At 63.1% G+C, this 27,798-nt stretch overlaps 4 protein-coding genes across 16 annotated transcripts in view; 1 reads left to right on the top strand and 3 right to left on the bottom strand.

Annotated features, from left to right (window-relative positions):
* Positions 1 to 253: 253 nt before the first annotated feature.
* RAC3 (Rac family small GTPase 3) lies at positions 254 to 3,045 on the bottom strand. Of its 2 annotated transcripts, none has more exons than XM_049860417.1 (6): positions 2,554 to 3,040; positions 1,861 to 1,932; positions 1,650 to 1,767; positions 1,414 to 1,476; positions 739 to 898; positions 254 to 481 (listed from the first exon to the last, which is right to left on the bottom strand). In XM_049860417.1, exons 1-6 carry the CDS (start codon positions 2,586 to 2,588, stop codon positions 351 to 353), a joined length of 579 nt encoding a protein of 192 aa, XP_049716374.1. In that variant the 5' UTR covers positions 2,589 to 3,040; the 3' UTR covers positions 254 to 350. The 2 variants fall into 2 exon arrangements, with proteins under 2 accessions (XP_049716374.1, XP_049716375.1); XM_049860418.1 differs by having other exon boundaries at positions 319 to 481; positions 735 to 898; positions 2,554 to 3,045.
* A 242-nt stretch (positions 3,046 to 3,287) lies between these two features.
* On the bottom strand, positions 3,288 to 10,538 carry LRRC45 (leucine rich repeat containing 45). 3 transcript variants are annotated; one of them, XM_049860412.1, is made up of 17 exons: positions 9,888 to 10,538; positions 9,508 to 9,569; positions 8,897 to 8,967; positions 8,460 to 8,638; positions 8,048 to 8,176; positions 7,539 to 7,651; positions 7,229 to 7,287; positions 6,878 to 6,955; positions 6,342 to 6,477; positions 6,185 to 6,262; positions 5,927 to 6,038; positions 5,767 to 5,837; positions 5,314 to 5,406; positions 4,984 to 5,076; positions 4,257 to 4,430; positions 4,020 to 4,167; positions 3,288 to 3,942 (listed from the first exon to the last, which is right to left on the bottom strand). In XM_049860412.1, the coding sequence occupies exons 1-17, from the start codon at positions 10,105 to 10,107 to the stop codon at positions 3,746 to 3,748; spliced, it is 2,013 nt and encodes a 670-aa protein (XP_049716369.1). In that variant the 5' UTR covers positions 10,108 to 10,538; the 3' UTR covers positions 3,288 to 3,745. The 3 variants fall into 3 exon arrangements, with proteins under 3 accessions (XP_049716369.1, XP_049716370.1, XP_049716371.1); XM_049860413.1 differs by lacking the exon at positions 4,984 to 5,076; XM_049860414.1 differs by lacking the exon at positions 9,888 to 10,538 and having other exon boundaries at positions 8,897 to 9,177.
* A 242-nt stretch (positions 10,539 to 10,780) lies between these two features.
* CENPX (centromere protein X) lies at positions 10,781 to 15,081 on the top strand. Of its 2 annotated transcripts, XM_049859821.1 has the most exons (5): positions 10,781 to 10,835; positions 13,590 to 13,641; positions 13,823 to 13,876; positions 14,104 to 14,192; positions 14,294 to 15,081. In XM_049859821.1, exons 1-5 carry the CDS (start codon positions 10,806 to 10,808, stop codon positions 14,306 to 14,308), a joined length of 240 nt encoding a protein of 79 aa, XP_049715778.1. In that variant the 5' UTR covers positions 10,781 to 10,805; the 3' UTR covers positions 14,309 to 15,081. The 2 variants fall into 2 exon arrangements, with proteins under 2 accessions (XP_049715778.1, XP_049715777.1); XM_049859820.1 differs by having other exon boundaries at positions 14,104 to 14,318.
* A 139-nt stretch (positions 15,082 to 15,220) lies between these two features.
* Positions 15,221 to 27,798, bottom strand: part of ASPSCR1 (ASPSCR1 tether for SLC2A4, UBX domain containing) — a 34,058-nt gene continuing 21,480 nt past the window's right edge. For 4 of the 9 annotated variants that reach the window (XM_049859819.1, XM_049859814.1, XM_049859818.1 and 1 more), the window contains exons 8-16: positions 21,602 to 21,741; positions 21,349 to 21,430; positions 20,866 to 20,932; positions 20,247 to 20,309; positions 19,681 to 19,733; positions 16,008 to 16,059; positions 15,763 to 15,832; positions 15,609 to 15,693; positions 15,221 to 15,451 (exon numbers count right to left, since the gene is read on the bottom strand). In XM_049859819.1, the coding sequence (XP_049715776.1) occupies positions 15,323 to 15,451; positions 15,609 to 15,693; positions 15,763 to 15,832; positions 16,008 to 16,059; positions 19,681 to 19,733; positions 20,247 to 20,309; positions 20,866 to 20,932; positions 21,349 to 21,430; positions 21,602 to 21,741 (741 nt within the window). In that variant the 3' untranslated portion in view covers positions 15,221 to 15,322. Of the gene's footprint in view, positions 15,694 to 15,762; positions 15,833 to 16,007; positions 16,060 to 19,680; positions 19,734 to 20,246; positions 20,310 to 20,865; positions 20,933 to 21,348; positions 21,431 to 21,601; positions 21,742 to 27,798 lie in introns of all 9 variants that reach the window. The other 5 variants (XM_049859817.1, XM_049859813.1, XM_049859816.1 and 2 more) reach the window with 5 other exon arrangements.

The raw sequence follows: 27,798 nt of genomic DNA, 5'->3' as shown, positions 1-27,798 counted from the left end.
AGAGAATGTTTATTGTATAAAATAAGAGCAGACCGTCCCAGTCCCAGGCACATGGACAGACCTTCCGCCCCAGCCCTCCCATCAGAGAACCCACCCTAGGGCTGCCCTGGACCTGGCCCTGCAGCCCTGAGGGAGACCCCACTCCCTCCCGGCCTCTGGGGGATGGGGAAGGCTGAGCCTCGCACCCCAAAAGAGGAGGCCGGGAGCCCTGTGCCCTCCAGGCAGCCTCGTCCCCATGCTCCCCCCACCCCCCCACGGCCCACAGCAGACTCAGGGACACCAGACACTTCAACACAACAGTAGACACTGCCCACAGGAGCTGCTCCTCATTGCCCCGGCCAAGGTGGGTTCTAGAAAACCGTGCACTTCTTCCCCGGCTTCTTCACTGGTGGTGGGCAGAGCACAGCCCGGATGGCTTCATCGAACACCGTCTTCAGGCCCCGCTGGGTCAGTGCAGAGCACTCGAGGTACTTGACAGAACCTGGGGGCCAAGGGAGTAAGGGCGGGGGTGGTGAGGGGACAGTGAAAATAGACGGAGAGTGAGGACAAGGGACAGTGAGGTCAGGGGCAGCAGGCACGAGAAATGGGGACAAGGCAAAGCGGGGAGGAGGGGCGGGAGGACGAGGGGCAGTGGAGTCAGGAGCAGCGAGGACAAGTAGTGTGGGCGAGGTAAGCATGGACCAGCAGTGCCCCCTGGAACAGCCTCCCCTCTCTCCCTCTGCCCACCGTGCCGCTTACCGATCTCCCTAGCCATGGCCAGGCCCTGTGGGTAGGTGATGGGCGCCAGCTTCTTGTCCCGCAGCCGCTCGATGGTGTCCTTGTCATCCCGGAGGTCCAGCTTGGTGCCCACCAGGAGGATAGGCGTGTGGGGGCAATGATGCCGCACCTCTGGGTACCACTGTGGGGACCAGAGACTCTGATTCCTCAGGACCAGGCCTCCCCTGCCCTGGGGGCTGCTCCCCCAGCATGGGCCCATAGTGGGCCAGGTCCCCACGGGCTCTGCCTCGCTGGCCTGAAGCCCCATGCTTGGCCCTTCCTGTATCACGGGTGACCCCGGCTCTAGTGGGGAAATGACCGAGGAGGAGATAAGCAGCCCAGAAGCTTCCAGGCTTATCCAGGCATCACAGTCAGGCTCTTGGCAGTGTCTTCCAGCCCCCCTAAAGGTCACAGAGAGGCCCTCCATTCTGAGAGCCCTGCTGGGGACCTCATCCCCACCCCTTCTCCCTTTACCACCCCAGCTGCCTTTAGACCTCACCTGGCATGCCCACCCAAGCAGAATGGCACCTTGACTGCCTCCAAAGGGCACCTGGCCTGTCTGAGATCTTTAGGCAAGAAACTCCTGTGCCCTCTGCCCTGCCAGGGCCAGTCTCCTGGGGACCTCTTCCTACAGGGTGGCATCCCAGCCCTGCTCACCTTGGCACGGACGTTCTCAAAGGAGGCCGGGCTCACCAGGGAGAAGCAGATCAGAAAGACGTCCTGGGCAAGGCAAAGAACCAGGTGGGAGCAAGGAAGGATATTCCAGTGGCCCAGCCCCAAGACCCATATGCATCCTTAGAGACACCCCCACCCCCAGCCCATCTGGGACCTCAGGCCCCCGGCCCCCAGTGCCAGCTGGCCCAGGGTGCAGGGGTAGAGGCAGTGGCACCCACGGTCTGGGGATAGGAGAGCGGTCGCAGCCGGTCGTAGTCCTCCTGGCCCGCAGTGTCCCACAGCCCCAGGTTGACCGGCTTCCCGTCCACCATCACGTTGGCTGAGTAGTTGTCAAAGCTGGGGAATACACAGGGGTCAGGGCAGGGAGGGGCCTGGGCACCCTAGCATGCCCTGGTGGCCCGTCCAGCCCGCCCTGGCACCCCGGCTCACACAGTAGGAATGTACTCTCCGGGGAAGGCGTTGGTGGTGTAGCTGATGAGCAGGCACGTCTTCCCCACCGCGCTGTGGACCGACAAGCCACGTTGCTGCCCGCCGGCCCCTCCACCAGCAGCTACCCCCTCCCATCGAGCCACAGGCTCGGCTTAGGTGTCTGGGTGGGGACCCGCAATGACCTAGAGCTGGAGGAGGCCTGGACAAGCGGTCTCTGAGGGGCGGGGTGGTGGGTGCGGCACAGCGTCCGACATTGGGCCAGGCACCCCGGGAGGCAGAATAGGGGCATGGTGGGGAGGGCAGGGGGCGCAGGCTGAGGGTCCACCCAGGGCAGAGGCCTGGCCTCATCCATGCAGAGGGCCGGCTGGTGGCTCGGATGCAGAACCTGCCTCGTCCTGGGCACCGGCTCCGGGGGCCCGGCGAGCAGCGGCGCCCCCGGGGAGGGCCGGCAGCATCAGGTGGGCCCGCCGGGAGGCCTGCCGACGCCCAGCCTGCGGCTCCCGGCTTCCCCGGCCTAGGCACGCACCGCCCGTACCCGGGGCCGGTGGTTGGCCCGACCCCGCCCCTGCCTCGGCCAGCGCGCGGCGGCCCCTCTGCCCGGGCCGCGCCCCGAAGCCGCGCTCGGAGCCCAGCAGGGTCCCCGGGGCCGCCCCCGCCCGGTCCCGGCCGCAGGGCCCCCAGCCCGGCACTTACCCGTCGCCTACCACCACGCACTTGATGGCCTGCATGGGCACCGGGGCCGGGCGGCGGCGGGCGCGGCCGCGAGCCGAGCTGCGGAGAAATGCCCGGCGCCGCAGCGGCCGCGGGACCGAGCCGAGAGCCGAGCCGAGCGGCCGGAGACAGCCGAGCACCGCCGAGTGCTGGGCGCGGAGACAGCCGAGCGGCGCGGCGCGGGCGGGGGGCGCAGGCTCAGCTCCCGCCCTGGCCCTCGACTCCCGAGCGGAGGGGGCGGGACGCAGTGCCCCTCCGGCCTGTCCCCGAGACCCCAGGGTCTGGTTAGGGACCGGGGTCCTGGTGCACAGAGCTCCCGGGTCCCATGTAATCTACAGTCAAAGGAGAGGGCCGAGCAGGAGACCCTGGGGGCTCCCTGCAGGCACGCCCATTACTCTCCGCTCTGACTTGTGGCCCCAGAGCTCTGGGCAAGCTTGAGCGTGTGCTTGTTGTGGAGGTATGTCTGTAGTCTTTCTAAGAAGACCACCTGAGACCCGAGGAGCTGAAACCCACGCACCCACCCTCCACCCCCCCACACCCACTCTCTGTCCAGCCTTGAGGCAGGTGATGAGGACTGGGGGTTTGCAGTTGGTCGCCAGTGTCCCAAAGGCGGGCAGCTGCCCTGCCCCCTGTCCTATCTCTGCCAGCAGTGGACCACACCCAGGGTCCAGGCAGAGGGTCCCCCACGGCCGTGGGAGAAAAAGATGGAGCCAAAATGTATCACAAAGTGCAAAAGTCCTGTATTTTAAACCACAGTCACACAAGTCCGGGCTGCAGACGGCTGGCCCTCCAGTGGTCTTGACTACCTTGTAAAAACGATTACAGACGGGCAGGGAGCTAGCTCAGGCCGTCCCTCCACCAGACACCCTCGAAAGGCACACGGTTCCAGGGGTGGGGACGAGGTGTGGAAGGGGCCCCTCTGGACTCAGGGCTCTGATCACCCAGTCCTGGGGCAGGCACCCTGGTGGCGGATGTGTTGGTTCCCCAGCTCAATCTGGGCAGATGGGAGGAGGCCTCGCTGATGATTTAGGGACTCAGCTGTCCATTTGTCTGTCTGCATGGCGCACACGCTGCTTAAGGCCAGGGAAGAGGGGCAGTTTTCTCTCTACACTATTATTATCTCCAGACACTGAAGGCACTATGCTTCAGCCTCTCCGGGGCCACCTGGCCTCCCTCACTTGTGGGGGCTCAGGGCCCGCAGGGGCGCCCCCTGCACGTAAGCCAGGACGGCGTTCTGCAGGAAGCTGGCCCTCTGGGCCTCCTCCTCGCAGATTCGCGCTATCTCCACCTCCTTGAGCCGCAGCTTCTCCCGCAGTGAGGCGTTCTCGCTCTCTCTGTCCAGCAGCGCCTCCCGGTGGTCACCTGAGATCACTGCAGGGAGGAGACAGTGAAGGGTGCCGGCCACCACAGGCACCTACGGGAGAGTGGCACAACGGGGACCTTCTCACCTTTCAGCTGGCGCTCCAGGGCAGCTACCTTCTCCCTCAGCCCGTCCTGGGCCGTCAGCTCCGCCTGCAGGTGCCCGATCTGCTCCTGCAGCTCTACCCGCACCCGGTTCACCTCAACCACCTTCTCCTGGTCCTTGCTGCTCAGCTCCTGCCAGCAAGGGGTGGGGTGCTATCGGAGGTGAGCGCGGGGATGAGGTGCAGCTGGGGAACACCTCCCCATCCCTCTCGTCGCCCCACCTGCTGCAGCTCCTCCAAACGCTGCCGCAGGCCATCCACCTGCAGGCTGAGCTGGCTGGCCCTAGCCTGGGCCTCAGCCACAGCCTGCTTCTGCTGCAGGCAGGCATTCTGGGCCTCGTCCCGTGCCTGTGCCAGCAGCCGTAGCTTCTCCTCCAGGTGGGCCAGGCGCTGTTGCTGCACCGGAAGGGGACGGTGAGCACCCGTGGGCCCTCCCTTGCCCCGGGGCCGATGCCTTGAGCTTGCTCAAGAGACCCTCAACATGTGAAGTGATGGCATACAGCTTTCATCCACAACCTGGCTGCCCTACTGTGGCTCAGGTCACTGCTGTACTGTCCTGGGCCTGTGCACCTTGGACCTGCCTCTCAGAAGTGCCCTTTTCTGGGCTGCCCCTTTAATCCCAGGTGAACTTTGCCTGATGGTCCCCCTCTTAATTCAGCCACAGGCTTGAGATTACATGCTCAAGCTGGTCTAGGGCTGTGTTCAAGCCAGAGCCAGGCTGACTGAGAACACCGTGCTGCCTGCTGGGGGCACGAGGTGTCATGCTGGGGGACAGGCATTCTGATTTCATGTGCTCCCTGCACCCCACTTTGATAGGACCAGGACCCCAGAGCTTCAGACTGCTCAGCCCCCTGCAGAGTCCGGCTTGGTGCCCTGATGCCTTGGCCTGGCCAGCGTGTTCCCGGCTCCCTCCCTCATCTGTCAGGGGACTAGCGGTGGGTGCACGCACCTCCTCCAGGCGGACTTGGGTCTTGGCCTTAATAAGCTCTGCCTCCACCTGCCCTCGCTCGCTGAGTGCAGCCGCCTTCACGTGGCTCAGCTCCTGCATGGCAGACACCACCCACGGCCCTGACTGCCCCGCCTCCCCCTACACCAGGAACCCACTGCTCCTCACCCCAGCCACCAGACTTCTAACAGTCATGAGGCTACCTCTACATCTCCTTCCCGGGCAGGGTTTTCCATGGCAAGAGACACCCGAGAACACCTAAGTCTCTGAGGGCCCCAGCTGGGCCCTGACAAGGCCCTGCCCCCTCCCTGACTGACACACAGGGACACACACCTCCTCCAGGGTCAGCCTTGCAGCCTCCAGCCTCTGCACCCGCTCCTGCAGGGCCCGCTCGCTCTCCTCCACGTGGCGGGCCATGTGCTCCACCTGCCGGATGCCAGGGTGAGAGGGGGCTCCCCCTGACCCACACTGGAGCCCCTGGACCTTCTGGGAAAGGGCTTAGCAAGGAGGATGGAGGGCATCGCTTGAGCCACCCAGGTCGGCAACCCCAGAACATGTGCCTCACGTGGGCACAACCTGAATGGCTCGTCTGCACCTTGGGGTACACAAAGCGTTTGGGGTTCCCCTCATATCACCACTAGGTAGTACTGGGCCTGATATCTGCCCAACCATTATCCCAACACCCAGGGTGGGCAGCAGAAGACCCGTCTGTGGACCCGCGCTACAGACATCCCAGAAGTTTGGGAAGATCAGAGAAGCTGGTCGCCCTGGTGGGGAAACAGGCACCTCTCTGATGCGCAGCTGCTCCGAAGCCTCCAGGCTCTGCTTGAATCTCTTCTTCTCTGCATCCAGGCGCTCTGGAGGTGTGGTAGGGAGAGGTGGTGAGACTCCCCAGGGGCCTCACCCTAGGCGCCCTTCTCCCACCCCTCCAGGTCCCAAGGCCCACCCTCAGCCTGTACAGCCCGCAGTTTCAGCTCCGCAGCGGTATTGGTCAGCTCCTGCTTGGCTAGGAACAGCTGCTCCTGCTGGGACTTCACCTTCCGCTCAAGTTCGTCCACCTGCAATGCAGAGCCATAAGGTGGGGGGCTCGAGCTCCCTGCCCCACAGAGCCCCACCCGCCCCCAGGCACCCAGGGCCCCACCCACCCACCTGGGCACCTCAGCCCCATCTACCTGCCCCTGGCGCCCCCCCCACCCCGACCCACCTGGTTCCGCAGCAGCAGGTTCTTCTCACTAGCAGCAGACATGTCCCTGAGGAGCTTGGACTCGCGCTCTGTGGCTTCCTGGAGTAAGGATGGTGAGAAGCAACTAAGTCACCCTGCCCCTGCATGCCACCTGCCCACCACCCCTGCCCCGGCCCACCTGCTGCTCCAGCCTCCGCTCCTTGGACTGCTTCTGCGACAGACTCAGCTGCTCCTGCTCTGCAGTGGCCAGCCGCTCCCCCAGGTCCTGAGCCTTCTCCTCTGACAATGCCAGGGCAGCCTCGGTCATCTGCAGCCTGCGGGGGGCAAGGTGGCCACCCCGGCCAATGACTTGAGGGTCCTGTGGGCCGTCTACCCCCCACACCCTCAGTACCACTCCCTGGACAGGCTGGCCCTCCCTGCGAAGGACCCCTTGGCTGAGGTATCAGCAGACCCCACCCAGCTCCACGACAAGCACCAGACACCTTGCACGTACCTTGCCGCCCTCTCACCCTCGCCTGGCCCTCATTCAGGCCCCATCTTGACGCCTCCTCTAGGGAGCCCTTCTGGAGTGGCCCCCCAGCCCACTCTGCTTCCACGGGCACAGTTCCACCAGTGCTTGTAACTTAGCACATTGTTTTGTGCCAATTCCTCAGTCCCCAAAACATGCTCCCTCAGCCGTTGAGACTATCTCTTAGTGCCCTCCTACTCCCTTACTTGGCCTTGAGAGCGTTGATGATGGAATGCCTCTCATTCAGGGCATCCTGCAGCTGGCCTACACGGGCAGCTGAAGTCCTGGGGGCAGAGAAGAGGATCCACCAGACACCCAACACTGGTGCCTTGAAAGGCTCTTCTGCTCCAACAGCAGCCACTGCTGTTCCCTGGACACCTGCCCCACCCCAGCAGGAACCACCGTGTGGCCAGCTTCCACAGAAGGCACACGATACAGCCCCTGTCTTGTGGCCAGAAGCATGGAAGTCAGTCTACGGAGAGTCAGAGCCGGGACTAGAGACCAGAGACGGAGACCAAGCCCTGCCCCGATCCCTCCCCCTGCTGCCCGTCGCTCACCTGCTACTCTGGGCTATCTCTTCTCGCTGCTTGTGGATGGTCTCCATCAAATCCAGAAACTGTGGACAGAGCCGCCGAGCCTGTCAGAGTATGCGGAGCCCTGCCGGCTGCCTGGCTGGGCTGGAAAGGAGAACAGACGCCCACCTGCGTCCCCGGCCCCGCCCCCACTCAGAGGACGTATATCGGCAGAGGGTGCCTGGAGACCCAGACCACCCGAGAGCGCCCAGGGGAGGGGGCTCTCAGCTCAGGGCCAAGAGGAGGGGAGGAGCCTGCTTGGGGCAGCGCATGGTCGGGGCTGCGGTGGACACACCTGCTTGGACTTCTCCTCTCTCAGGCTGTGTACCTCCTTGCTGAGCATGTGGGTGCGGGCTTGGCTCTCTCGGAAGGCTGCCTGCCGATCCTGGTTGTGATCCACGGCCTGCTCTGTCGGAGGTGGGCTTGTGTTACCCACGGGGGTGGGGTGGGAGAGACTGCTCGGGCGCTGCGGCAGCAAGTGACCACCAGCCTGGGTGACTGGGGGACTGTGGGAGGCACTGTCTCATGTCTACCAACCAGCCTGCACCACCCTATGCAGTGCCTGGGGGAGGAGCTCAGAGAAGCCACTTGGAGGCTGGGGAGCGCTGGAGGGGACAGGGCCCTTACGGTGAGGCAGCCCAATGGCCAGAGAGCTGTTGCTGCTGTTTTCCTTAGCATTTCCTTTTCCCTCATGACTTCTAAGTCAGGCTATTTTTAAAGCAAGTTGCGTGTCCCGAGTTGTTCCCCTTCCTCCCTGGAAGACAGTTCCCACCTCACTCCTAAATGCTTGTGTGCTACTCGTACCCACAGCTCTGAGGACATCGCTGGGAATGTTGTTCCCGGCCAGCTCCAGCCTCCACAGAGTTCTGTTGCTGGGGAGACAGTTCACCAAGGCCCGGCCCCCCAGGAGGCCGATGTTGTTCCAGCGCAGATCTGCAAGGAGACCCGTCATCATGGATAGAGCATGCCTGGGGCAGCAGTGAGCTGGCCCAGCCCAGACACTTACCAGGCTTCCTTTGGGGCAAGGCAGATTGTTGACCAGAGGAGCCAAGGCTGGGGTGCCCCCTCCTCCCAAGCCCGTCCTCCACACTCTCATTTCCCAAAAGACAGAGGAAGAGCAGGAATGCTAGGACAGACAACAGGGTGCAGCCACAAGACATCATGGTCCCTACGCTAGAGGCCGTAGTCATTTACAGGCTTTGCGCCTGGGCCTCACCCAGCTGCTGGAGGCTGGAGTTACTCTTCAGGGCCAGGGCCAGCTCCTCAGCTCCTTTGTGGTTGACCTGGTTGTTGCGGAGGTCCAGCTGCCGAAGAGTGGCATTGGCCCCCAGGCCTGTGCAAAAGGTGGCGAAGGCCTCCTCCCAGGTGCCCAGGTTGTTCCACTCCAGGGTGAGGCTACAGAAGGGTGGCCGTGAAGGTGTGGCCCAGAGAAGCAGGCTGCCCCTGCTCCTGGGGCCCAGGCTAGAGGAGGGGGCGGCCCATCTTGGGGCACTGTGCAGGGGTATGGAGCCTCGTGATCCATTTAGACTGCCTGCTCCCACCACTGCTCGTGGCCTGAAGGATGAGCCCTTCTGGCCACAGGCCGTGTCCTCTGGGGCCGTTCCTGAGCCAGGCAGAGAAGAGGGGTGAGGGTGTGGCCAGACGGCCCCTCACCTCTGAAGAGACTTGTTCTGCCGCAGGAGCTTCCCCAGCACCTCAGCCCCCATGCCACAGAGATTATTACCCTAGGACGGGAAAGACAGGACAGTCACCCCGCCACCAGGACCAGGCCTGTAGCGCTGTCTCAGCCCGAGGTGAGCTCTGGACCGAAGGTGCGGCTCCTCTCAGGGACCAGTTCCGCTGACTTGCGGTGGGTGGGGGCTTCCTGGTGCTGGTTCATCAGGTCACATGTGTGAATACCTGGACACTTGCTCACAAGGATGAGTGTGCAGACCCTAAGTGCCAGGAACACTTACAGACATGACCTCTGGCCACCATATAGCCCCCAGGTCATCGGGACACCCCATCCCTCTGTCCTGACCTCGGGGGGCATGCCTGGAGCTCAGGTCCCCTCACAGGGACACCCCACTAACCAAGACACCTTGTCCCCCTTCTGTGCTGCCCTTGGGGGATGCACCCGGAGCTCAGGCCCACTCACAGGGACATCCTGTCCCCACTCTATCCTGACCTCCAGGTCACACCTGGAATGCAAGTCCATTTACAGGGACACCTCATCCCCACTCTATCTTGACCTCGGGGGCGTGTCTGGAGCGAAGGCCCCTCACCTTTAGGTCCAGGAGCCGCACAACTGTGTTGGAACAGAGCCCCTGAAGCAGCAGTCTGGCCCCTGCAGGGAAGACGGCATGTTCACCTGCTGCTCAGTCAGTGGGAGACCCCCACCGGCTGCCAGTGTTTCTAGCACGACTTGCCAAGTTGGAGACACTAGAGCTTCCCTGTCACAAAGACAGTGTCTCTCTGCCCCCAGGTTCCAGGAAAGAAGCTGCCGCTCACTCAAAAAGAGGTTGCTTTAACTAAGAAAGAGAACCGCTCACAAGGAAGCATCCTACTTGGAAAGACTGGGTATGTGTAGGGACTCCCAGTGGATCAGCCCAGGTGGTGGATGCTGGATCCAAGGCTCGACCCAACCCTAGGCCCCGGCGCCCACCTTCCTCGCTCAGCATGCAGTCGCTCAGCACCAGCTCGGTAAACAGCGTCTGACTCTGCAGTAGCCGGCCTAGGGCCCGGCAGGTGTCGGCCGTCAGGCTCTGGGTGGCCAGGTCCAGCCGGCCCCTCCGGGGCTCCTGCAGCCGCCGCAGAACGGCCTCCTGGGGCTCGGCGCCGCGCTCTTGACACAGGCGGCTGTAGGCGCGCCGGAACTCTTCCATGTCCGGGTGCTCGCGGGGCCGCAGGCGGCCCGCCAGGACGCGGGGGACCCTCTCTCGTCTAGGGTCCCGTCTAGGGTCCCCCGCCAGCTCAGCGCGGGACCCTCGGATCGTGTGCAGGAGACGCTGCCCCAGCAGGCACGGGGACGGAGGGGTGGGAAACAAGCGGAGCCGATTCTCTAGGCGCGAGAAGCGGGTGCTGGGCGCCCACCGAACCGGGATGGGGGCAGCCGCCGGGCCGGGTTGGGGGCGCCGCCGGCTGGTCCAGGAGGGCACTCAGGGCCGGGGCCTCGCCAGCGGGGCCTCTGCTCGCGTGCCCCCTGCTCTGCGCCCTGCAGCCGCAGCCCCGGCCCAGCCCTCGAGCGCGGGGCCGACGCCCGGACTCGCTCCCTACGGCGATCGAAGCGGCCGCGGCGCCTCAGTATCCAGGAAGAGCGGGGCTCGCCGGGAAGGGGGCCGGTGGGGACTACAACTCCCAGGGGGGTTCGCGCAGAAGAGTCTCACCGCTGGCCAATGAGAGGGAAGGGATGGGGCGCGCTCCGGAATCATTGGCTATGGGCACGAGGGGCGGGCTCTCCGGGAGTGCGCGCTCCGGGCTCATTGGTTTAGACTGAGGGGCGGAGCTCCGGGAGGACGCGCTCCGGAATCATTGGCTGGGAGGGCGGGGTGGGGGCTCTGGGGCGCGCGCAGAGGCGACAGTCATGGAGGGTGCCGGAGCCGGATTTCGGAAGGTGAGGGGGCAGGGGGACGGCCGGGCCGGGGTCCCGGGTCGGCGGAGGCGGGGGGCCGGGGTCGGTGGGGGCCAGGGGGCCGAGGCCGGGGGCGAAGCCGCGGCCCGGAGGGGAAGCCGGCCCCGCCTCCCTGCTGCGACCTGACCCCACGCGTGAGCCAGGCGGCCCAGGCCCCGCGCTGCCGGCCGACGCCGTCCAGAATTGCTGCCCTGGTGGGGAGGGGGCGGTGGGTGCCCCCGCCCCGCACCCACGGGCCTCCTTTAAGGGAAGAGGAGGTCCTCGAACGAGGGAGTGTCGCTCCGAGCCGGGGCCGGGCAGGACCTACCCAGCACTACTTGGCGCGGGTGGCTCCGCCCGTCCCTTAGTGTCGACAGCGGCCGTCCCGTGCTCCGCGTCTCATCTACGCGGAGCTGAACCCTCTAGAGGCAGCCTCCTTTGCTCTTGTGCCGGCTGGCGTGTTTGGGGCTCACAGGGCCTTTCAGTCTTGGTAACGCACGCAGCACCTATGTCTGCCGGGCACTGCCGTGAGCACCTGGCACACGTTAACCGTGTTCACACCACCCTGTGCTGGGTACGAGCATGATCCTCGGTTTAACAATGGGGAAACTGAGGCACACAGCAGCTAAGCCACAGAGATGACTAGATCAAAACCAGGCAGTCTGACTCCAGACCTCGCCCTTGACCACTGCACCTAGCGTGTGAGCTCACATGGGCGTGGGTCTGCGCCGTGCCATGTGCACACACCTTGTGCGAAGGGTCCGGTGCCCCGCACACTTGTGCAGGTTGTGAGGGCTGAGCCTTCTTTGGCTGCTCTCCCGAAGGTGAAAAGGCCCTGAGTTCCCTTGAGGTGGGGAAGGGGCCTTGGCCCCTCAGTCCACACTCCCTGCGCCCACCAGGGAGTTCTCTCGGCTTTTGTCTCCTGCTCGAACCACTTCTCATCCTCAAACATGGCTTTGCCCCCACACTGAAGGACTTAATAATCTAGAGGGAAAAGTCACCAACCGCTTGGGCCATCTCTAGGGATTGTTAGAATCTGTGGGATCTCCACCATCTGCAAATGGATATGGTCCGGAAGGGCCCAGCGGAGAGGGGAGGGCCCTCTGGCAGACCTCCCAGCTCCCTGGAGCTGTGCCTGGAGGCTGCATCCACGGCCCAGGGCCCTGGCCTGAAGCTGTGATCATCACCGGACAAGCATCCACAGGGCCACCAGGGCTCTTGCGAGCTATGGAACAGAGGCTGAGTGCGTCCAGACCTCTGGCCTCACCCTCTGCAGCTCCACTCTCTGTGCCGCCGGTTCTGGCCCCAGAGCAGGGGGCATTAAGCCCATGGGCGCTTCACGCGGCAGAGGGCTTCCACCTGTGGGGAGCAGGGGGCCGCCTGGCAGGGACTACTCGCTCCCCGATAACTGGGGCTGGCCCGGCACACACGTTTTTGCCCCGTGTCCATGCACCAGCTCCCGCTTCTCCAGCTGTTAAGGTGCTCTGGGCCTGCAGAGGAACCTCACCTGTCCCCAGCTCCTGTCCCAGCACAGCACCCACTCTGCGTCTGCCCCCAACCCCGCTGCTCCTGCAAGGGCTCTTCGGTCCCTGCCCTGGCTTTAAATGCCACCCACACGCAGAAAACCCAAACCAAACCCATTTGCAGTGGAGTCGATTCCAACTCATAGTGAAAAGAACACAGCAGAACCAACCCATACCGTTTCCAAGGAGCATCTGGTGGATTGGAATTGCAGACCTTTTGATTAGTAGCTACAAACTTCTCAAATAATGTTCCTCAGTGCCAGACACCTACCTGCTAGATTGCTCAGACATCTCATACCTAACACATCCCAAAGTGAACCCCATTCCCTGCCCCCCTAAAGTATATGTGCTGTCCATAGCCCTCCCACCCTATAGGGAGCCCAAGGCCTGCTAGGCTCAGGCCAAGCCCCAGGGGATCTCAGCCCACGTCCCTCATCCATCAAGTACTCCTGCCCACCCCTCCTCTGTGCCTGATGCCCTCAGCAGCCTCCTGCCTGTCCACCCACATGGCCACAAAGGGGTCCGTCCAAGTGTTAGTGGTGTTGCTTCTCCCTCTGAGCCCTGCAACAGCTTCCAGCCCAGCCCTTCGCTGCCCTTCCTGGCTGACCCCACTCCAGCCACACCAGCCACCGCACGACATGCTCTCTGCCATAAGCCTCCTGCCCACTCTGCTGGCAGCCGTGACTTGCACCCTCTGCCCAGGTGTTTCTTTGCTGGTGGTGTTGGCTCCAAGAGGCAGGTGCCCAGCTGAGTCTGGCACAAGTGGTGCTGATGGGGCTGGGGGCACCCCAGCCTGTGGGAGCCACCTGGACACCCCAGTCTGGGAGAGGCCCCTTGTCCTCTGGCTGGACAAAAGGATTGCCTCATGAGGCCTAAGGAGGTACAGGAATGTTCGGGACTCTTCTCTAGTTCCTTCTCACTCCCTGGGGTGCAAGCAGGCAGCATTGGGCCACCCCCAGTTGTCCACCATCTATCTGGGTTCTTGTTCTCTCACAGGGTACCTCCCCACAGGGGACATCAGAACCCCTTCTTCCAGCGTCACTAATAGGCCCTCGTGATTGGCCCCAGACTCTCCCCAGGACAGCCCCATCCACTCAGTGCTTTGCCACCCTGGAGTCCCACTGACATAGGCATCTGAGCTAGGAATCACAACCAGTCTCTGTCCAAAAGTTGACACCTGGCTGGCACTCCAGTTTGGGCACCCAACCGCCTGAGTGCCTGCTCTCCCCTCCAGGAGCTGGTGAGCAAGCTGCTGTATCTCCACTTCAGGGACAGTAAAACCAGAGGTACTTCAGCGACGGTGGGTGGCTGGCCAGGGCACCCAATGTCCAGGGACAATAGTCCTGCCCTCAGGACAGGCCCAGTGCTTTGGCCAAGGCCGGGGGGGGGGCGGGCAAGGGATGCCCCACAGGGGATGAAGCTGTCTCCTGGCCAGTGATGTGGCCTGGGTGACCCCCCTCCCCACAGTGAGCACAGACGCCCTGCAGCTTGTGGCTGAGATGCTGCGGATCTTCGTCATAGGTGAGTGGGCCACCATGGGTCCATGTCAGACTTGGCCCAGGGTTTCTTTGGACCCATTTTCCCCAGCTCCCCACAAGTGCCTGAGTGCTGTGTTGCCCGACAAACCCCGTTTATGGGAGCCAACCTCACCATTCAAGGGGTGCCAGCTGGGCACACATGGGGTGGGTGAGGTCTCCCCACTGAGGCCCTGAGCTTCCCTGGTCTCTCACATTCCCTGTGTATGGCAGAGGCTGCCGTCCGTGGGGTCCGGCAGGCCCAGGCAGAGGACCTGCCCTGCGTGGATGTGGACCAGCTGGAGAAGGTGCTCCCTCAGCTGGTATGTGGGCACCTGATTCCCTGGACAGGCCCAGCAGGGAACAGACGCTGAGGGGCGGTGGGCCAGGTGGCAAGGCTCTGAGTGCCCCCTTTGCCTTCCAGCTGCTGGACTTCTAGAGAGCTCCCTGCCTGCCTATGCCCAGGCTCTGGCATCCCTGTTCCAGGACCAGTGTGTGCTGTCTTCTGTGGCCTTTGGTTTCAGGCAGGGGAGGACCTGAGGGGCTTAGAGCTGATCAGCCCAGCTCTACAGACACTGGTACCAGAGCCTCCCACCTGGACCACATCACACCCTGGGGACCCAGTGGGGGTCTATGTGTGGAACAAAGACTGGCGAAACCAACCAATCTGCACAGACTAACAGAGCGCTGCCTCCTTCCCGGCGCTCCTGCCACACTCTGGCATTGCCCTCTGGTATCAGAGCTGGTCTGTGACTTTCCCTCACACGGTGCTTCCCTGAGATGTAAATTGTTTTCATAAAGGAGTGTCCTAGTTCCACACATGCAGTTGCTTCAAAGCCTCCTCCAGGCCCCCAGGTCCTCCCATCTGTCTTCAGAAGAGAGTAGCAACCAGCATGCGTGTGTGCATGCCCCTCAGTGGCTGGAAACTCAAGAAGTGCCCCCTCCTATCACACAGCCACCAGGGAGCTGCCTCTGGGTGTTGCTAACAACCCAGGGGGTGTGGGGGCTGGGCAGCAGGGGGTCACACCATTCTGTTGCTGGGGAAGGACCAGGATGCCAGGAAGGCAGAAGTGACCTGTGACCAGCTGCCTGCCCGTGAAGCCTCCCAGCCCCCTCCCCGTTTCTAGGCTTCAAAGCGTTGTTGGAGGCATGTGGAAGCCATTAGACCCAAGGGAGCAGCTCCTGGTGAGGAGACTCAAGTACCAGGCCTGAGTCTCTCCCACACTCCGTGGCTACTGACAACTGCCAGGAAGGTCTTTTGTTCCCCCAGACCAGGGATTAGGAGGCCTGGGCATTGTCAGCTGCCCAGTTATTTCACGGAGGGTCCCTGGACCTGACCTGAGCAGCCATCTGCAAGGTCCTTACCCCACTCCAGCCAGGCTGCAGGGGCTCTGGCCTCAGGGAGCTGCTGGGACACTCTCATCCTGGCCAGCAGCAATGGTGGGACAAGCTCTCAGTCCCCGACCCAGCACAGAAAGGATGACAGGAAGACCCCAAGAAGTACGCCAGCTTTATTCCCACTCAGGGTGGGGGTCCGGGGCCGGCGGGGCTCCTCTGGCTCCTGGCTCTCACCTCTTGCCGGCTGCAAGCACAGACAGGATGAGCGCCCTCCCTGGACTCCTGCCCTGGGCCCCTCAACCCCTCCAGATACCTGGCAGTTTCAACCACTTGGGCACCTTGCCCAGGCTTCTCCGCATGGGCTGGGCTGGCCCCGGGGTGGCCTCAGGGAGACCCAGTACCTCCTCAGCGGTTTGCTCAGACTCAATGGCCCCAGGGTCAGGGGTCGGCAGCAAAGGCAGGGGGCGTGCAGCCTTGGCCATGCACCTGGATTTAGAGGTGGAAAGCCAGGATGTGGCCACACCCAGAACCCCACCACCCCGGGCCGGGCCTCACCTGGCCACCAGCAGGTCAGCTGAGGACGGGGAGATGGTGTGTTCCAGCAGCCTGGGCTCCAGGTAGAGGTCTGTAGAGCCAGGCCAGACTCAGGCACTGAGCTTGTGCCAGGCCCACCCTGCTCCCCAGCCATGGCTGCTGGGGCCACTGTCCCACCCTCCCACCCCAGGTCAGCTGTGCAGGGACTGAGGGCGCCCTCCCAGGGGCATGATGAGCTGGAGGCCTGACCTGTGGGCAGCACTCACCCATGGGCTCTTCTGCTCCAAAGTGGACGAGGGCCGTGGGGAAGAGGTTTGCCTGCAGGAGGGGCAGAGAGGCTCAGGTGCCGGGCCGCACACAGGGCCATGTGAGGCAGACTGAGCACACCCCTACTTCCATGAGATTTCATGGGGCTGCGCCTGGGAGGCAAGCCCTCCACCCAGAGGCGTAGTGAGGGGGCCACCTGCCCCTGGACACAAGTCCCAAGGGGTGCCAAGGCAAGGCTGGATGCCAAACCAACCCCCATGATGAGGTCCGCAGGGAGTGGGGCAGATACGGAGTGCCCCTGGGCATCTGTCACCTTTCCTATGTCTCCGTCCCCCAGCTGGCCGACCCCACTTCACCAGGGCCAGCGTCCTTCCACCAGGAGACCCTCCTGCCCTCTGGAAATGGGGATCCTGAGTGTGACTTCTGATATTTTCTAACCTGTTCTCATGAGGTAACATATCTGCCCCACCCCCCTACTCCCCACGATGCTGGGCAAACAGGCCTGCACTGTGTGGTGGGCAACAGACAGCACCGCTGGGGGCCCTGGACAGTGGCAGGCCTGAGGTGCACATACGACTGCCCTGTGGGGACCTGCTGCAGGCCCCCAGCTCTCCTGGTCACTCAGCTCTCTTTGCAGTTGCTGCAGACCAGCAGGATGGCGGTCCCAAGGCCACAGAACCGCCTGGCCCAGACCTGATGGGGCTCTGGTGTAGGCAGCACTTCATGGACCACTGGGCTGAGAGGCCCCCAAGGGGGCAGCGGGTGTCCCCTCCTGTCAGGTTGCAGGGATGTGGTGGGCATACAGACGACCCTCACCCCAGTAGGCCCAGGGGCACAGGGGGCTGCCTCTTGGAGCCAGGTTGCTTTGGGGGGGGTCCCAGGATAAGAGAGGCTACAGCTAAGACCCCAGGCACCTCACTACACCTGGCAGAGCCCACACTCCAATTCTCTGACAGGCCTGAAGCCAGGATCCCCTCACAGCGCCCTGGATTGGCACACTTGTGGGGGCAGAGAGAACACAGGCACCCCAGAGCCCTGGGCTGCTGCTCCGAGGCCCCAGCCACCAGGACTGGGCTGGAGGGGGGAGCCCCCCTGCCACCCCCAGCCTCCGTGCACCCAAGGGAGGAATGGAGCAAAATGGAGCCAAAGGGGACACCACCTGGGGGCGCAGCTTTCCAGCAGCTGCTCTTAAAGTGTTCTGAGGCAGCCTGGGAAGGGGAGGGGACGAGAAGATTAGCCAGAGGAGCTTCAAAGGCTGCCGAGAACAGGAAACCTCAGCCTTCCCTCAGCCGAGGGACACAAGGCAGAGGACACTTTGAGACCCAACTGAGGCTGGGATCAAAGCCTGATGGAGGGAGCAGCTGGGTGCCCTGAGCTTCAAGGGGGACCGCGGGAGCCCAGGGACCTCAGCCCGGACCCACAGGAGAGTTGGGGAGCCAGGGAGGAGGACGGGAAGGGGGAAGAGGCAGTGCCGTAGCTTCCCTGAGGGTCAGCAGGTGGGACCCTGTCCACTGACAGCACTTTGCTCAAGGGCCAGAGCTTAGCATGGGTCAGGTCTGGACTCCAGGATGCCTGGGTCCTAGCGGCATTTCCTAGAAGCCCAGGTGGGACAGCCAGGGGCACTGCAGCCCCCAGACATCCCTCCTCGAGTGCAGGCATCCCCCCAAGGATGGACCCCCTTTTCCCAACCAGGTTTCCTAGGAAGGAGAGAGTGGATCCTGCTCCCTCGCTCACACCCTCCGCATACCCAGAGCAAGGCCACAGCCCCCTCCTCCCTCAATCCAAAGGCCCCAGTGTGAGAGGCCGACCCCTAAGAGCATCCAGCCTCTGTCCAAACACAGCCTCATTCTTGCCCCCCTAGTCCACGTCAATACCCCCAAAAAGGCCACCCTGCCAGGCCGGCCTGTCCTGGGGCCTGGGCCACTCAGCACCACCCCAGGGGAAGCGGGGGCACAGGAACTGACACCATGCAACACGCTTGGAGACCCCAGTAGAAGCCCCATGGGTCCCAGGCTAGTGCCCTCTGTGGGTGACAAGGCTGCTGGGTCCCTTTGTTATCTCACCTGCAAGTATGGAGCTCTTAGCCAGCATGCACCAGGCAGGGTCTGGCGGTGGGGTCCTCCCAGCAAGCCCACCCTGGTGGGTACCTCCCTGCCCTGCCCCTGCCTCTGCTCTGCACATGGAGAGGGGCACCCAGGCTCACCCTCAGGGTCCCCAGCCAGCCCAGTCTTACGGCCTTTCCTCCTCCCCTCAGTCCTCAGAAGCGCCTGCCCACATACGCAACTGAGAGAAGAGTGGACGGCAGACCACAAACCACCCAGAAGGTTCTCTCTGCTCATTCTGCAACCCCACAGGCCCTCTCCCTCACACCTGTGGCTGCTGCCAGCCAAGGACAAGGAAGGGAACAGGGCTTCCTCCCCGGGCCTGTACCCCCTGCCCAGCAGGACTACGCGGATGGGCTGTCCCAGTCAGACTAGCTGGGGAGGAGCAGATGGGTGTGAGAGAGAGGACCCTGGGGTGGTGGACAGGAGAAGGGGGGATGCGGATGGGGGATGGCAGATGGGGACACACGGGGGACAAGGAGAGGCTCATCCTGGCACAGCTGCACCAACGTGGGATGGGGGAGGGCTGCCCTCCTTGGGCCCAGAGAGAGGATGCCTGCCCCCTACCCCGGGGCCATGAAAGCTGGGGGCCATCAGCCCTGCCCTGAAGGAAGAAGGCCCCTTCCCCCTGGGCCTGCCAGCTCTCCTCTGGTGGCAGCCTGGTGGTGATGCTGGCCTGCGCTGAGCTGACGGACAAGAGGAGACAGCTGTGGTCGCAGGGAGCAGAGTCACCTGGAACCAGGTAGGCACAGGCCGGGCAGCTAGCGATTCAGCCAGCCCAAGGCGGGGGTCCTTGTTTACCAACTGGGAAGAGGGAAGGCGGGAGAAGCTCCTGGGGGCCTCAGGGGCTGGCTAGGGCACCCTGCTGTCACCTTCTGCACCCTCGCCCCTGGGCGCTTCTGCTCAGGCTGTCCTGGGTGAGCTCCCCACCTGCCCTTCTACCCCCTCCTTCCCCTCCACTGCCCGCAGCCAGGCCCTGTTATTAATTAAATGATCCTAGAAGACTTTGAAGAAGAAGCCATTAGGCCAGAGGGCTGGGACAGCAGACCGTGCTCCCACAGGGCAAAGGACAGACATTCCTCCACTCTGGACGCGGCCCAGCAGGGCACACGTTCTCCAAGTCGGGTGGGCAGCAGGGGCACCCGCAGCAGCAGGAGAGGCCAGTGGGTTTGGTGGGCCGGTGGGGACAGAGGGTAGGCTGGTGGCTAGGGGAGAACTGCCCTGCCCCACCCAGACCCTCCCACGGACAGCAGCCACTCAGAGCAACCCCAAGTGTCCCCACCCCGGGGCCAGACAGGAAGGGGAGGAGGCGAAGAGCTGGTCAGAATGGACTCCAGAGGCGCCTGACCTGCTAATCTGCCCACTGAGCTCTCAAAGGTTTGTTGTCCACTGCTGGGGTGGTGCCAGGAGCTGCTTCCGCTGCCTGCCCTTGCCTAGGTTCTCCCCAGAGGGGGCAGGCCCTAGCACAGGCCTGGGGGCTGAAGGCAGCACCAGACTCTAGGCCTTCCCACTGCACTGTCCCCACCAGGCAGTGCCCCCTTGGCCCGCAGCGAGGTGCTGGTCCAGGTACCTGGAAGAGGGTCAGTGTGTTGTCGCCCAAGACGGTCTTTGGTGGGGCGATGACTGTGGAGAGAAGGTGGGTCTGTGTCAGGAAGCCCCTACCCCCCGTGCCCTTGAGACCACCAGACCCCCGCACCCCCAACTGCTGGAGTGGCTTGCAGGGATGAGGAAGCCAGAGGCAACAGGGTGGGCACAGGGTCCAGGCTGCAGGTCCGTTGTAATCACCCAGGGGGGTGGGACACTTGCTGAAGGAGGCGCTTGCCCGTCGGGGAATGACAGGAAGCCCTGGGGGAAGAGGCCAAGCTGGGCAGCAGAGGTTCCCAAGGGAGCAGGGGGTGGGAGCCTCTTGTTTCTGCCCCTCCCCCAGGCCCCGGGCACCCTCACACACTGCAGCCACCTGGGGACAGCCACCCACCCTGACCCACACTGTCTGGGAAAAGCTGCTTCAAGCCCTCAAAGTCAGGCTGTGTCTCAACCCACCACCTGCCCTGGGGCCAGGGTGGTGTGGCTGGGGCAGGGTGTGTGGGGTCATGGCAGAGGAAGCCAGGTGGGCCAGCAGGGTCAGGAGGTACTCACACAGGTAGAAATTCAGCTCAGGATTCCCCAGGTGGCTCCTCACGAAGTCCCGCAGGTCCCCCACTGGGGAGCAAGGGGAGGGGGGTCAAACGCAGGAGGCTCCTGCCCCACTCCCGGGGACACCTCCCAGGCCTGGGGTCCTCCTTTCATCTCCCACTCTCCAGATCTGGCTGTGAGCTTGGCCCACCTGCTTCTTCCTCAAGCTGCCCCAACCTGGGAGCTCACCTCACCCTACATCTGGGCACAGGAGCTTCCAGGTAGGAGAGGACAGCCCCCCGAGGCCTGGGTGCCCTCCCTGTCTTCAAGGGCTCTGTTCCTAGTGGCTGCAACCCCAGGCCAGAGACCCCACTATTGGGCGATGGGATGCCCTCAGCCAGCCCACGTCCAGGACAGACGTGCACATGAGCACAGGTACGAGGGCTCCCTGGGCAGGGCCGGCACGTAGGAAGCATGAGTGGCCCCTTGACCCTCTGTCCATCCTATGACCTCACGCCCGGCCCTGCTACCCTTCGCCCATGACCCTCCTCTTGACCCTCTGCCCAGCCCCACCCCAAAACTGCCCAGTCTCCCCAGAGCCCAGTCAGGGAGAGCACAGGGCACCCACGGGGCAGGCCCTCACCTGTCTCGCTGGGCCGGAAGAAGCCCTGCAGGATGTGGCGGTCAGGGAACAGGACTCGAAGGGCCACCTGGGCCGGGACAGGCGGAGCGTCACCAGGGAGGGACAGTCAGTGCCAAGCCTGGGTTGGGAGGAGCGAAGCACCCACCCCCAGTGGCCAGACCCCACCCCACCCCCAGGTGGAGAGCAGGGAGGCACTAGCCACCCCTCTGGCCCTGACATCCCCATACTGGCCAGCGTCACAGGCTGGGGAGGATGAACAGTCAGGACCAGCACATGCAGATGGCTGTCTGCGTTCTTAAAAATGCACCAGCATTTGTTCTCAAACTCAGCATGCTGGACACTTACCTTGATGAAACCCACGGCTGTCAAGTCTGCCCCCGATTCACGGCTACCCCATCTTTGGGCCCCATGAGCTCCACAAACCCCAAGGGTGGCCACAGATCCAGCCCAGCCTGACCTCAGCCACCCCGGCCACCTGCTGACCTTGGGGTAGCGCTCCAACTTCTCCTTCATCTGGGCCTCACGGTAGGACCTGGTCACTAACGGAGCTTCTTCCAGGCGCTTCCTGGTGGCACAGGGAAGGGAGCTGAGGCCCAGCGTGCTGGACTCAGGACTTCTCCCAGGCTGGCTCCCCCTGGAGGTGCTCGAGCATAGGCATGGGAACCCGGGGATGGAACGGGACCTGGGACACCATCCCAAGAAAGCAGCCGGGTAGGGCGACCTGAGGAGCACCCACCGCTCACTCTTGAGGTGGGCAAGGCGCCGCCGCACGTCATCCAGGGTCACCTCAAAGAACTCGTCCGGCAGCTCCTCAGGCCAGGCCTGCAGCAGCTCTTCCATGTCGGGGTGGCACACCACGGGGTCTCGGTCCACAGGCTATACCAGGCAGAGCATAGCTGATGCTAGGACCTGGCCAGGGCCACCCCGTCAGCACCCACAGCCCACACCCCCACTCAGCCGCTGGCCAGGACCCCACTCCAGGAGCGGAGCACCTGACCCCTGCCTCCTTGGCCTGAGGGGCTGGGACAAAGGCCAAGTGGCCAGCCTGGCCCCAGCAGTATGGGACCCCAGAGGTCCAGACAGCTGCCTGCAATCATGGTCCCCAGAGGCAGGGGCAAACTCAGGGAACAGTGCGCCTGGTCCGTCCACGTCATGGGGTTCACGGAGTGGGGGGGAGCGACTGTGCTCCCCTCTGCCCACCCTGGGATGTGGGAAGGGACAGCGTCGCTCCTAATTGGCAGCAACAGCAATGAAAATTACAAGGCAGGGCTGCTCGGGGGGTGGTTTCAGGAGGGGTCAGAGGAACTGTGTGGTGAGACGGCGCCAAGGCTGTGTCATCCCAGGCACAGGGTGCCCTCTGCCCTGTCTCCCCTTGACAAACCAGCCTGAGTGGCCCAAGGGCAGGCAGGTGGCCCAGGGTTCCTGTCTGCTCCTGCCAGTCCCCCACACTCCCTCCCTTAGGACTGGGACCCCACCCATCCTGCCTTCTGACGCAAGGCAGGGGGGCACTCTAAAGGCTCTTTCCTGTCCGTACACACCACGCTGCTGCCTCTGCTGCATCAAAGGTCAGGCCCATCCCTATGTGTCCTTGCAGGCCCTGCCCTCCCTCAGGCCTCACCCAGAGCTGGCAGGCTAGCAGGTGAGTGGGAGGCCAGGGCCGCCCAGCATCCAGGCACAGCACCCCCATGTACTTAGGGAGGGGTCGGTGCCCCCAACCGAGCCCTGGACACCTCACCCTTTGGACCCATGGCTGGCAGGTCCCTGAAGTTGCCACACACGGCCAAATCTCACCTCACCTGGTGCTGTCTGGAAAGGCCTAGTCCGGACAGGCAACCAGGGGCTCACAGGTGGCCGGCGAGGCCCAGGCTGCCTGGCCTGGCCTTTCAAGGCTACAAGCATCCTGGCTGCCACACGCCATCTGCACCAAAGCTTTTTATAACGTGCTGGGCGCCAGGCCACCCCCCACAGCCACAGCCCTGCATTCCAGAGGCCCAGGGCCTCACCCAGGCTGGGGGGGCAGCAGACAGGCTGAGCCAGGCCACTGTGTCCACAGCACTTGGGCCGGGGCCCTGGCACACGGGCGTGTGGGGGCCTCATGTGGCTGTACCATCCTGGCCCCAAGGGGCACTGAGTCCACACAGCCTGGGCATACCAGTGACCCCAGGACCGGCCTTGGACAGAGCACATGCCGTCCTAAAGAGTATGCAGCCGCTCTAGCCTCACCCCTCCTCCAGGCACCCCAGGCAGTGCTGACGCCCTGGCCCCACAGCCCACTCTGGCCACTTCCAGAACGGAGAGGCCAGATGGATCAGCCCTTGCTGCCCAAGGGCTACTGACTTTTGGCCAGAAAACAATCTGACAAAATCTTCCTCTGATCTGGCCCTGCCCTTAAGCTCCACCTGCTGCTTCTAGGTGCAGCAAGGACTCCAGCCCATGCACAGGGCCTCAGAGGGCCGGAGGGTGACTTAGGATGGACACTCCTGGGGCACAATCGTGCCCACAGAGGCCAGTGCCACAAGTGCTGACAGAACTACCCACCACGTCTAAAGGGTCAGGCAACCCCATCTCATGGCTGGCTAGACATCCAGGCCCCAGGTGGATCACATCCCAGGAGAAGGGACGGGTGTTTGTGGCAGAGCCAGTTGGAAACACCCTGCACCGCCAGGAGGAAGCGGAGCTGTCAAGCGCACTCTTAACACAGAGACACACAGAGGTGCACGAAGACTCAGACACACAGACACACAGGTGTGCAGACATGCAGGCACATGCAGACAGATGTTCACAGACGCAGGCACATGCAATGACACACAGACACGCAGACACACGGGCAGATGTGCACAAAGACACACACATGCAGACACGTGCAGACACATGCAGACACGCAGACATGCATACATGCACATGCATGAAGACAGACATGCACACAGACGTGCAGACACACAGACGCATGCACAGACGTGCACACACGCAAATGTGGAGCCAGACATACACACGGGAACACAAGCAGACACAAGGCACACACGCAGACATGCAGACACACAGGCACACGCACAGACACCCAAACACGCAGACAAGCAGACACACATGCAGATACACACGCAGGAACAATATGCAGACACGCAGGCACACAGACATGCACAGGAACACGTGCAGACCCACAGGCACACATGCAGACACAAGCAGACACACACGCAGACACTATTACACACACAGACATCCGCAGACATGCACAGGCACTATTTCATACGCAGACACACAGACATACATGGCGAGCACTATTATGCTCACAAGCAGATACACAAGCAGGCACCCAGAAATGCAGACACACAGGCACTATCACACAGACTTGCACAAACGCACGAAGACTCAGACACATGCAAACACTATTATACTCACACAGGCACGGGCAGACACACACAGAGGCACACGTAGACACACAAAGACACTATTACAGTCACGCAGGCACATGCATGCACACTTAGACTCAAACGCACACGCAAACACTATTACACTTAAGCACACACATACACGTGCACACGCACACACCTCCATGAACCACCTGAGACAAAACTGCAGGTCTCACCTTCCCCTAAACCCTTGAGCGGCATCTCCTAAGAATAGGCCTCATCTTCAGTGACAACGCTGGAGTCACACAGGACTCGGCACCAGCCCGTGGCGCGCTGAGCAAACGGCCATCTTCAAAGTGTCCCTTCTGTCCCAGGTCAGCCTGGACGGCCTCTCTGGGCAGGTTCCTCCACCTGCGCCCGCACCTGGCTGCCCCGTGCCACCCTTCTGGGTCCTGCTGGCTCTGACTTGGCAGACACCAGTGCTCTGAGCACTCAGGTGTGACTGCGGACTCTGCAGGCTCCCAAGGGCAGCCGGCCTCTATCCTGCCCAGGACCCGAGAGCAGCCTCTCCCTGCTGACCAAGTCCCTCTTGTGTTAAGCCTAGTCTGGGTGGTTGTTTCCTACCAACATAGGACCATGTGAAGACACCCAGGCCACCCTCATCCTGTGCTGCCTCATGGCCTTCGAGGACCACAGATACCAGAAAGGGAGAGCAAGGTGCAGGGGGGGAAGGCCCCCTCCCAACCCTGAGCCACAGCCTGGGGTGGGGGGCGTGCAGGACAGCGGGGCAGGGCAGAGGCCAGCGTAACCCCCCGCCATGTGCAGCCAGCGAGCTGTCACACTGTCAGTGATCACGCACCCACACCAGCATGGCTGCGAGGCCCGGCCGCCCAGCCCCATCGGCTCCAGATGCCCGGGTGGATGTGTCCTGGCTGCATGGCTCACAGAGGCTCATGCCATGTGGGGCAGCTGCATTTCCTCCTCGCAAGAGGAATTTTCCAGGACACGATGACACACAGGGGAAAAATGTCAGGAACTACCCAGAAGTGACCTCAACTCCAGGCTTTCCGGGGTTTACTGTGAGGGTTTCTTGTTTTTCCCTCTCCCCCACCCCTGTCCTCTAACGGTGGTTTTGGGAGGAGGAAAATGTGTTGTTTCCCCGAGGCGCTGGGCTTCAATGAATCACCGCAGAGCCTGGGCCAAATCTCCGCGTTACTCACGCTGCCAGGGTGGGGAGGCATCAAAGCCCTGGAGGAGCAGCGGGAGAGGCTAGGGGGCCGAGGAGCAGGCTCCGGTACAGGCCAGCCTCATAAAGGCCAGGCCGTGAGGACTATAGCACTCTCAGGTCTCTGAGGCTCACCTCCTGCAGCAGGTCTAAAGTCCCCAGCCAGCCACAGGCCCCAGGGGACAGGAGGCGCCAAGCATGCCCACAGGGTCAGCTCCTGAAGCCACTCAGTCCCCATGAGCTGTGGTGCGTCCCAGAACTTAAGAGGGCAGGGTAGGTGCCCTGGGGCCAGGGGCTTGGGGTCAGGTTGGCACCAGGGCACTTCTGCCTCCCGCCCTGCACTGCGGCCTCCAGGCACGCTGCTCCCAATCACCTGTTTGGGTGGCTAGAACGTAAACTGCAAGAATCGGTGTGACCCACTTGGCCAGGCCCTGGTGCACACGGGGGCGGGGCGAGGGTAGGACAAGACTGGGGCCCACACCACATGGGGCTCTGTGCCCATCCCAGGCCGTTACGATGGATCAGTGATGAGGGGGCCACACGCAGCTGATGCCCGTGTGCTCACGGAAACCTAGCAGTGGTGAGAGCTTGCCTGAACTCTTCTCTTTCCCACTGTGGATGAATGTTTAAGTTAACATGAAGCGGTAAGAGCATTTACAGAAAGGCAAGAGCCAGTGAACACACAGGCTGGCTGTGGCAAGCTTGCCGTTTGAAGCTCAGCATCTCCGACACACCGTAGCTCGGCCGCCACATTCCACGTGGACACAGTAAACTCCCTAGAGGGGACATGCAGACAAGGGCACGGAGCCTGGCCCCACAAGGCCTGCCTGCACAGTGAACTAACCCCAGGCTGCCTGGGAAGGATTCCACACCCCAAGGTCTGCGATCACACACAAACAGTCCCAGGAGAGAGCCCCTCAGTCCAGACAAGTGGGACCTGGGCTAGATGGGCAACTGGGGCTGTGGCGACCCAGGCCCTCATGTGGCAGGAAGCCGCCTGGCACTGCTGCAGGGATGTTCCGCAGTGCAGAGACATTCTGGGGTGCTCTAGGACAACTGGGCCAGGCCCTCAGCTACCACGCTGCTGTCACGCCTGCCCCTCCAGCTGCTGCCCAGTGCCTGGGCCAGCCTAGCCGCTGCCCACCCTGGGGCCTACACTGTGGTCTGGCCAAAGGGGGCCAGCACCACGGAGGGATGTTGCGGGGGAGTCCCCAGGCCAGGTGGAGGAGGGGTGGTAGGCAGCCAGGGGTCCTCAACCATGAGGCCTAGACTCTCCAGAGATACCAGCCCCCAAGAAGATGTCACAGCCCTCCAGGCATGGGCACCACCCTCCCTCCTCCATGCCCCGTGGCATTCCCTGCCCCCCACTGCATACTCAGGCCGCCCACTCTTGGCACACACGCTGTTTCTTCCACGCCCTGATGTTTAGCCCTGGCAAGTGGAGGGCGGTGGGGCTAAGGCTGAGCCCTGCCCATGAGCCTGGGGTGCACCGTGCCAAAGAAGTACCCGAGGACCCCATCTCGAGAGCAATGCAGGACACCCACCTTTGACCCATGAGCGGCTCACATGCAGTTGCCAGGCCACGGAGGAGGGCGGGGGGCAGGGAGACAGGAACTTCAAAGGACAGGCCAGGGGGTGCCACCGGCTCAGCCCCCCACCCGGCTCTGATCACAGTCAAACGACCTTCTAATAATTACCGTCCCGACATCAAAGGCAAAGCCGCCGGGCTGCAAACCATCCCGGCCTGCGAGCCTGCCTGCTCGCCCCCGCTGCCTTCCGACCTATTGAAGTCCAAACCACACACAGGACGTTAATAGGGAACCTGGAAACTTGTCCTGATTACTAAAGTGCACCTTTGAAGTTCCCCCAAAATGCTTTGTTTTGTTTCCTCCCCTGAAAGGGACACAAAGCAGATGGCGTGTGGCCGGCCGCCCTCCGGGTGTGGCTGGTAGTGATGGGTGCAGTGGCGGCAGGCACGCTCCGTAATCAATCAGCCGCACGGCCTGATCAAAGGCATGGGCAGAAGCACACACTGCCGGTGGCATAGCGGGGCGGGGGGCCCTCCCTGCCCTGGCCGCTCCCGCCCTCAAGGCCTGGGACAGCAGCCACCCGCTGGGTGAGGGTAAGCCCCTGGGAGCTACCAGCAAATCCCCAGCTACAGTGGGGAGCTGGTCCTGGCCAGGTCGGGCGGTGGGCTTTGGGCCGGCCTAGAGGGTAGAGCCAGAGGAGGAACAGCCCTGCCCTGAGGGGCAGACACAGGGGCCCTGGAAGAGGAGCCAGGAGTTGGGGCCAGGCCCGGTGTACACTGCGATGCCAGAGCGGCCGTGGCCTCTGTGGCAAGGGAAAGGACTGACTGGGACG

Source organism: Elephas maximus, chromosome 19 (assembly GCF_024166365.1).
Source record: "Elephas maximus indicus isolate mEleMax1 chromosome 19, mEleMax1 primary haplotype, whole genome shotgun sequence".
NCBI lineage: Eukaryota > Metazoa > Chordata > Mammalia > Proboscidea > Elephantidae > Elephas > Elephas maximus.
Note: the sequence above shows the minus strand (reverse complement) of the source record. Positions and strands in the feature narration are given on the sequence as shown.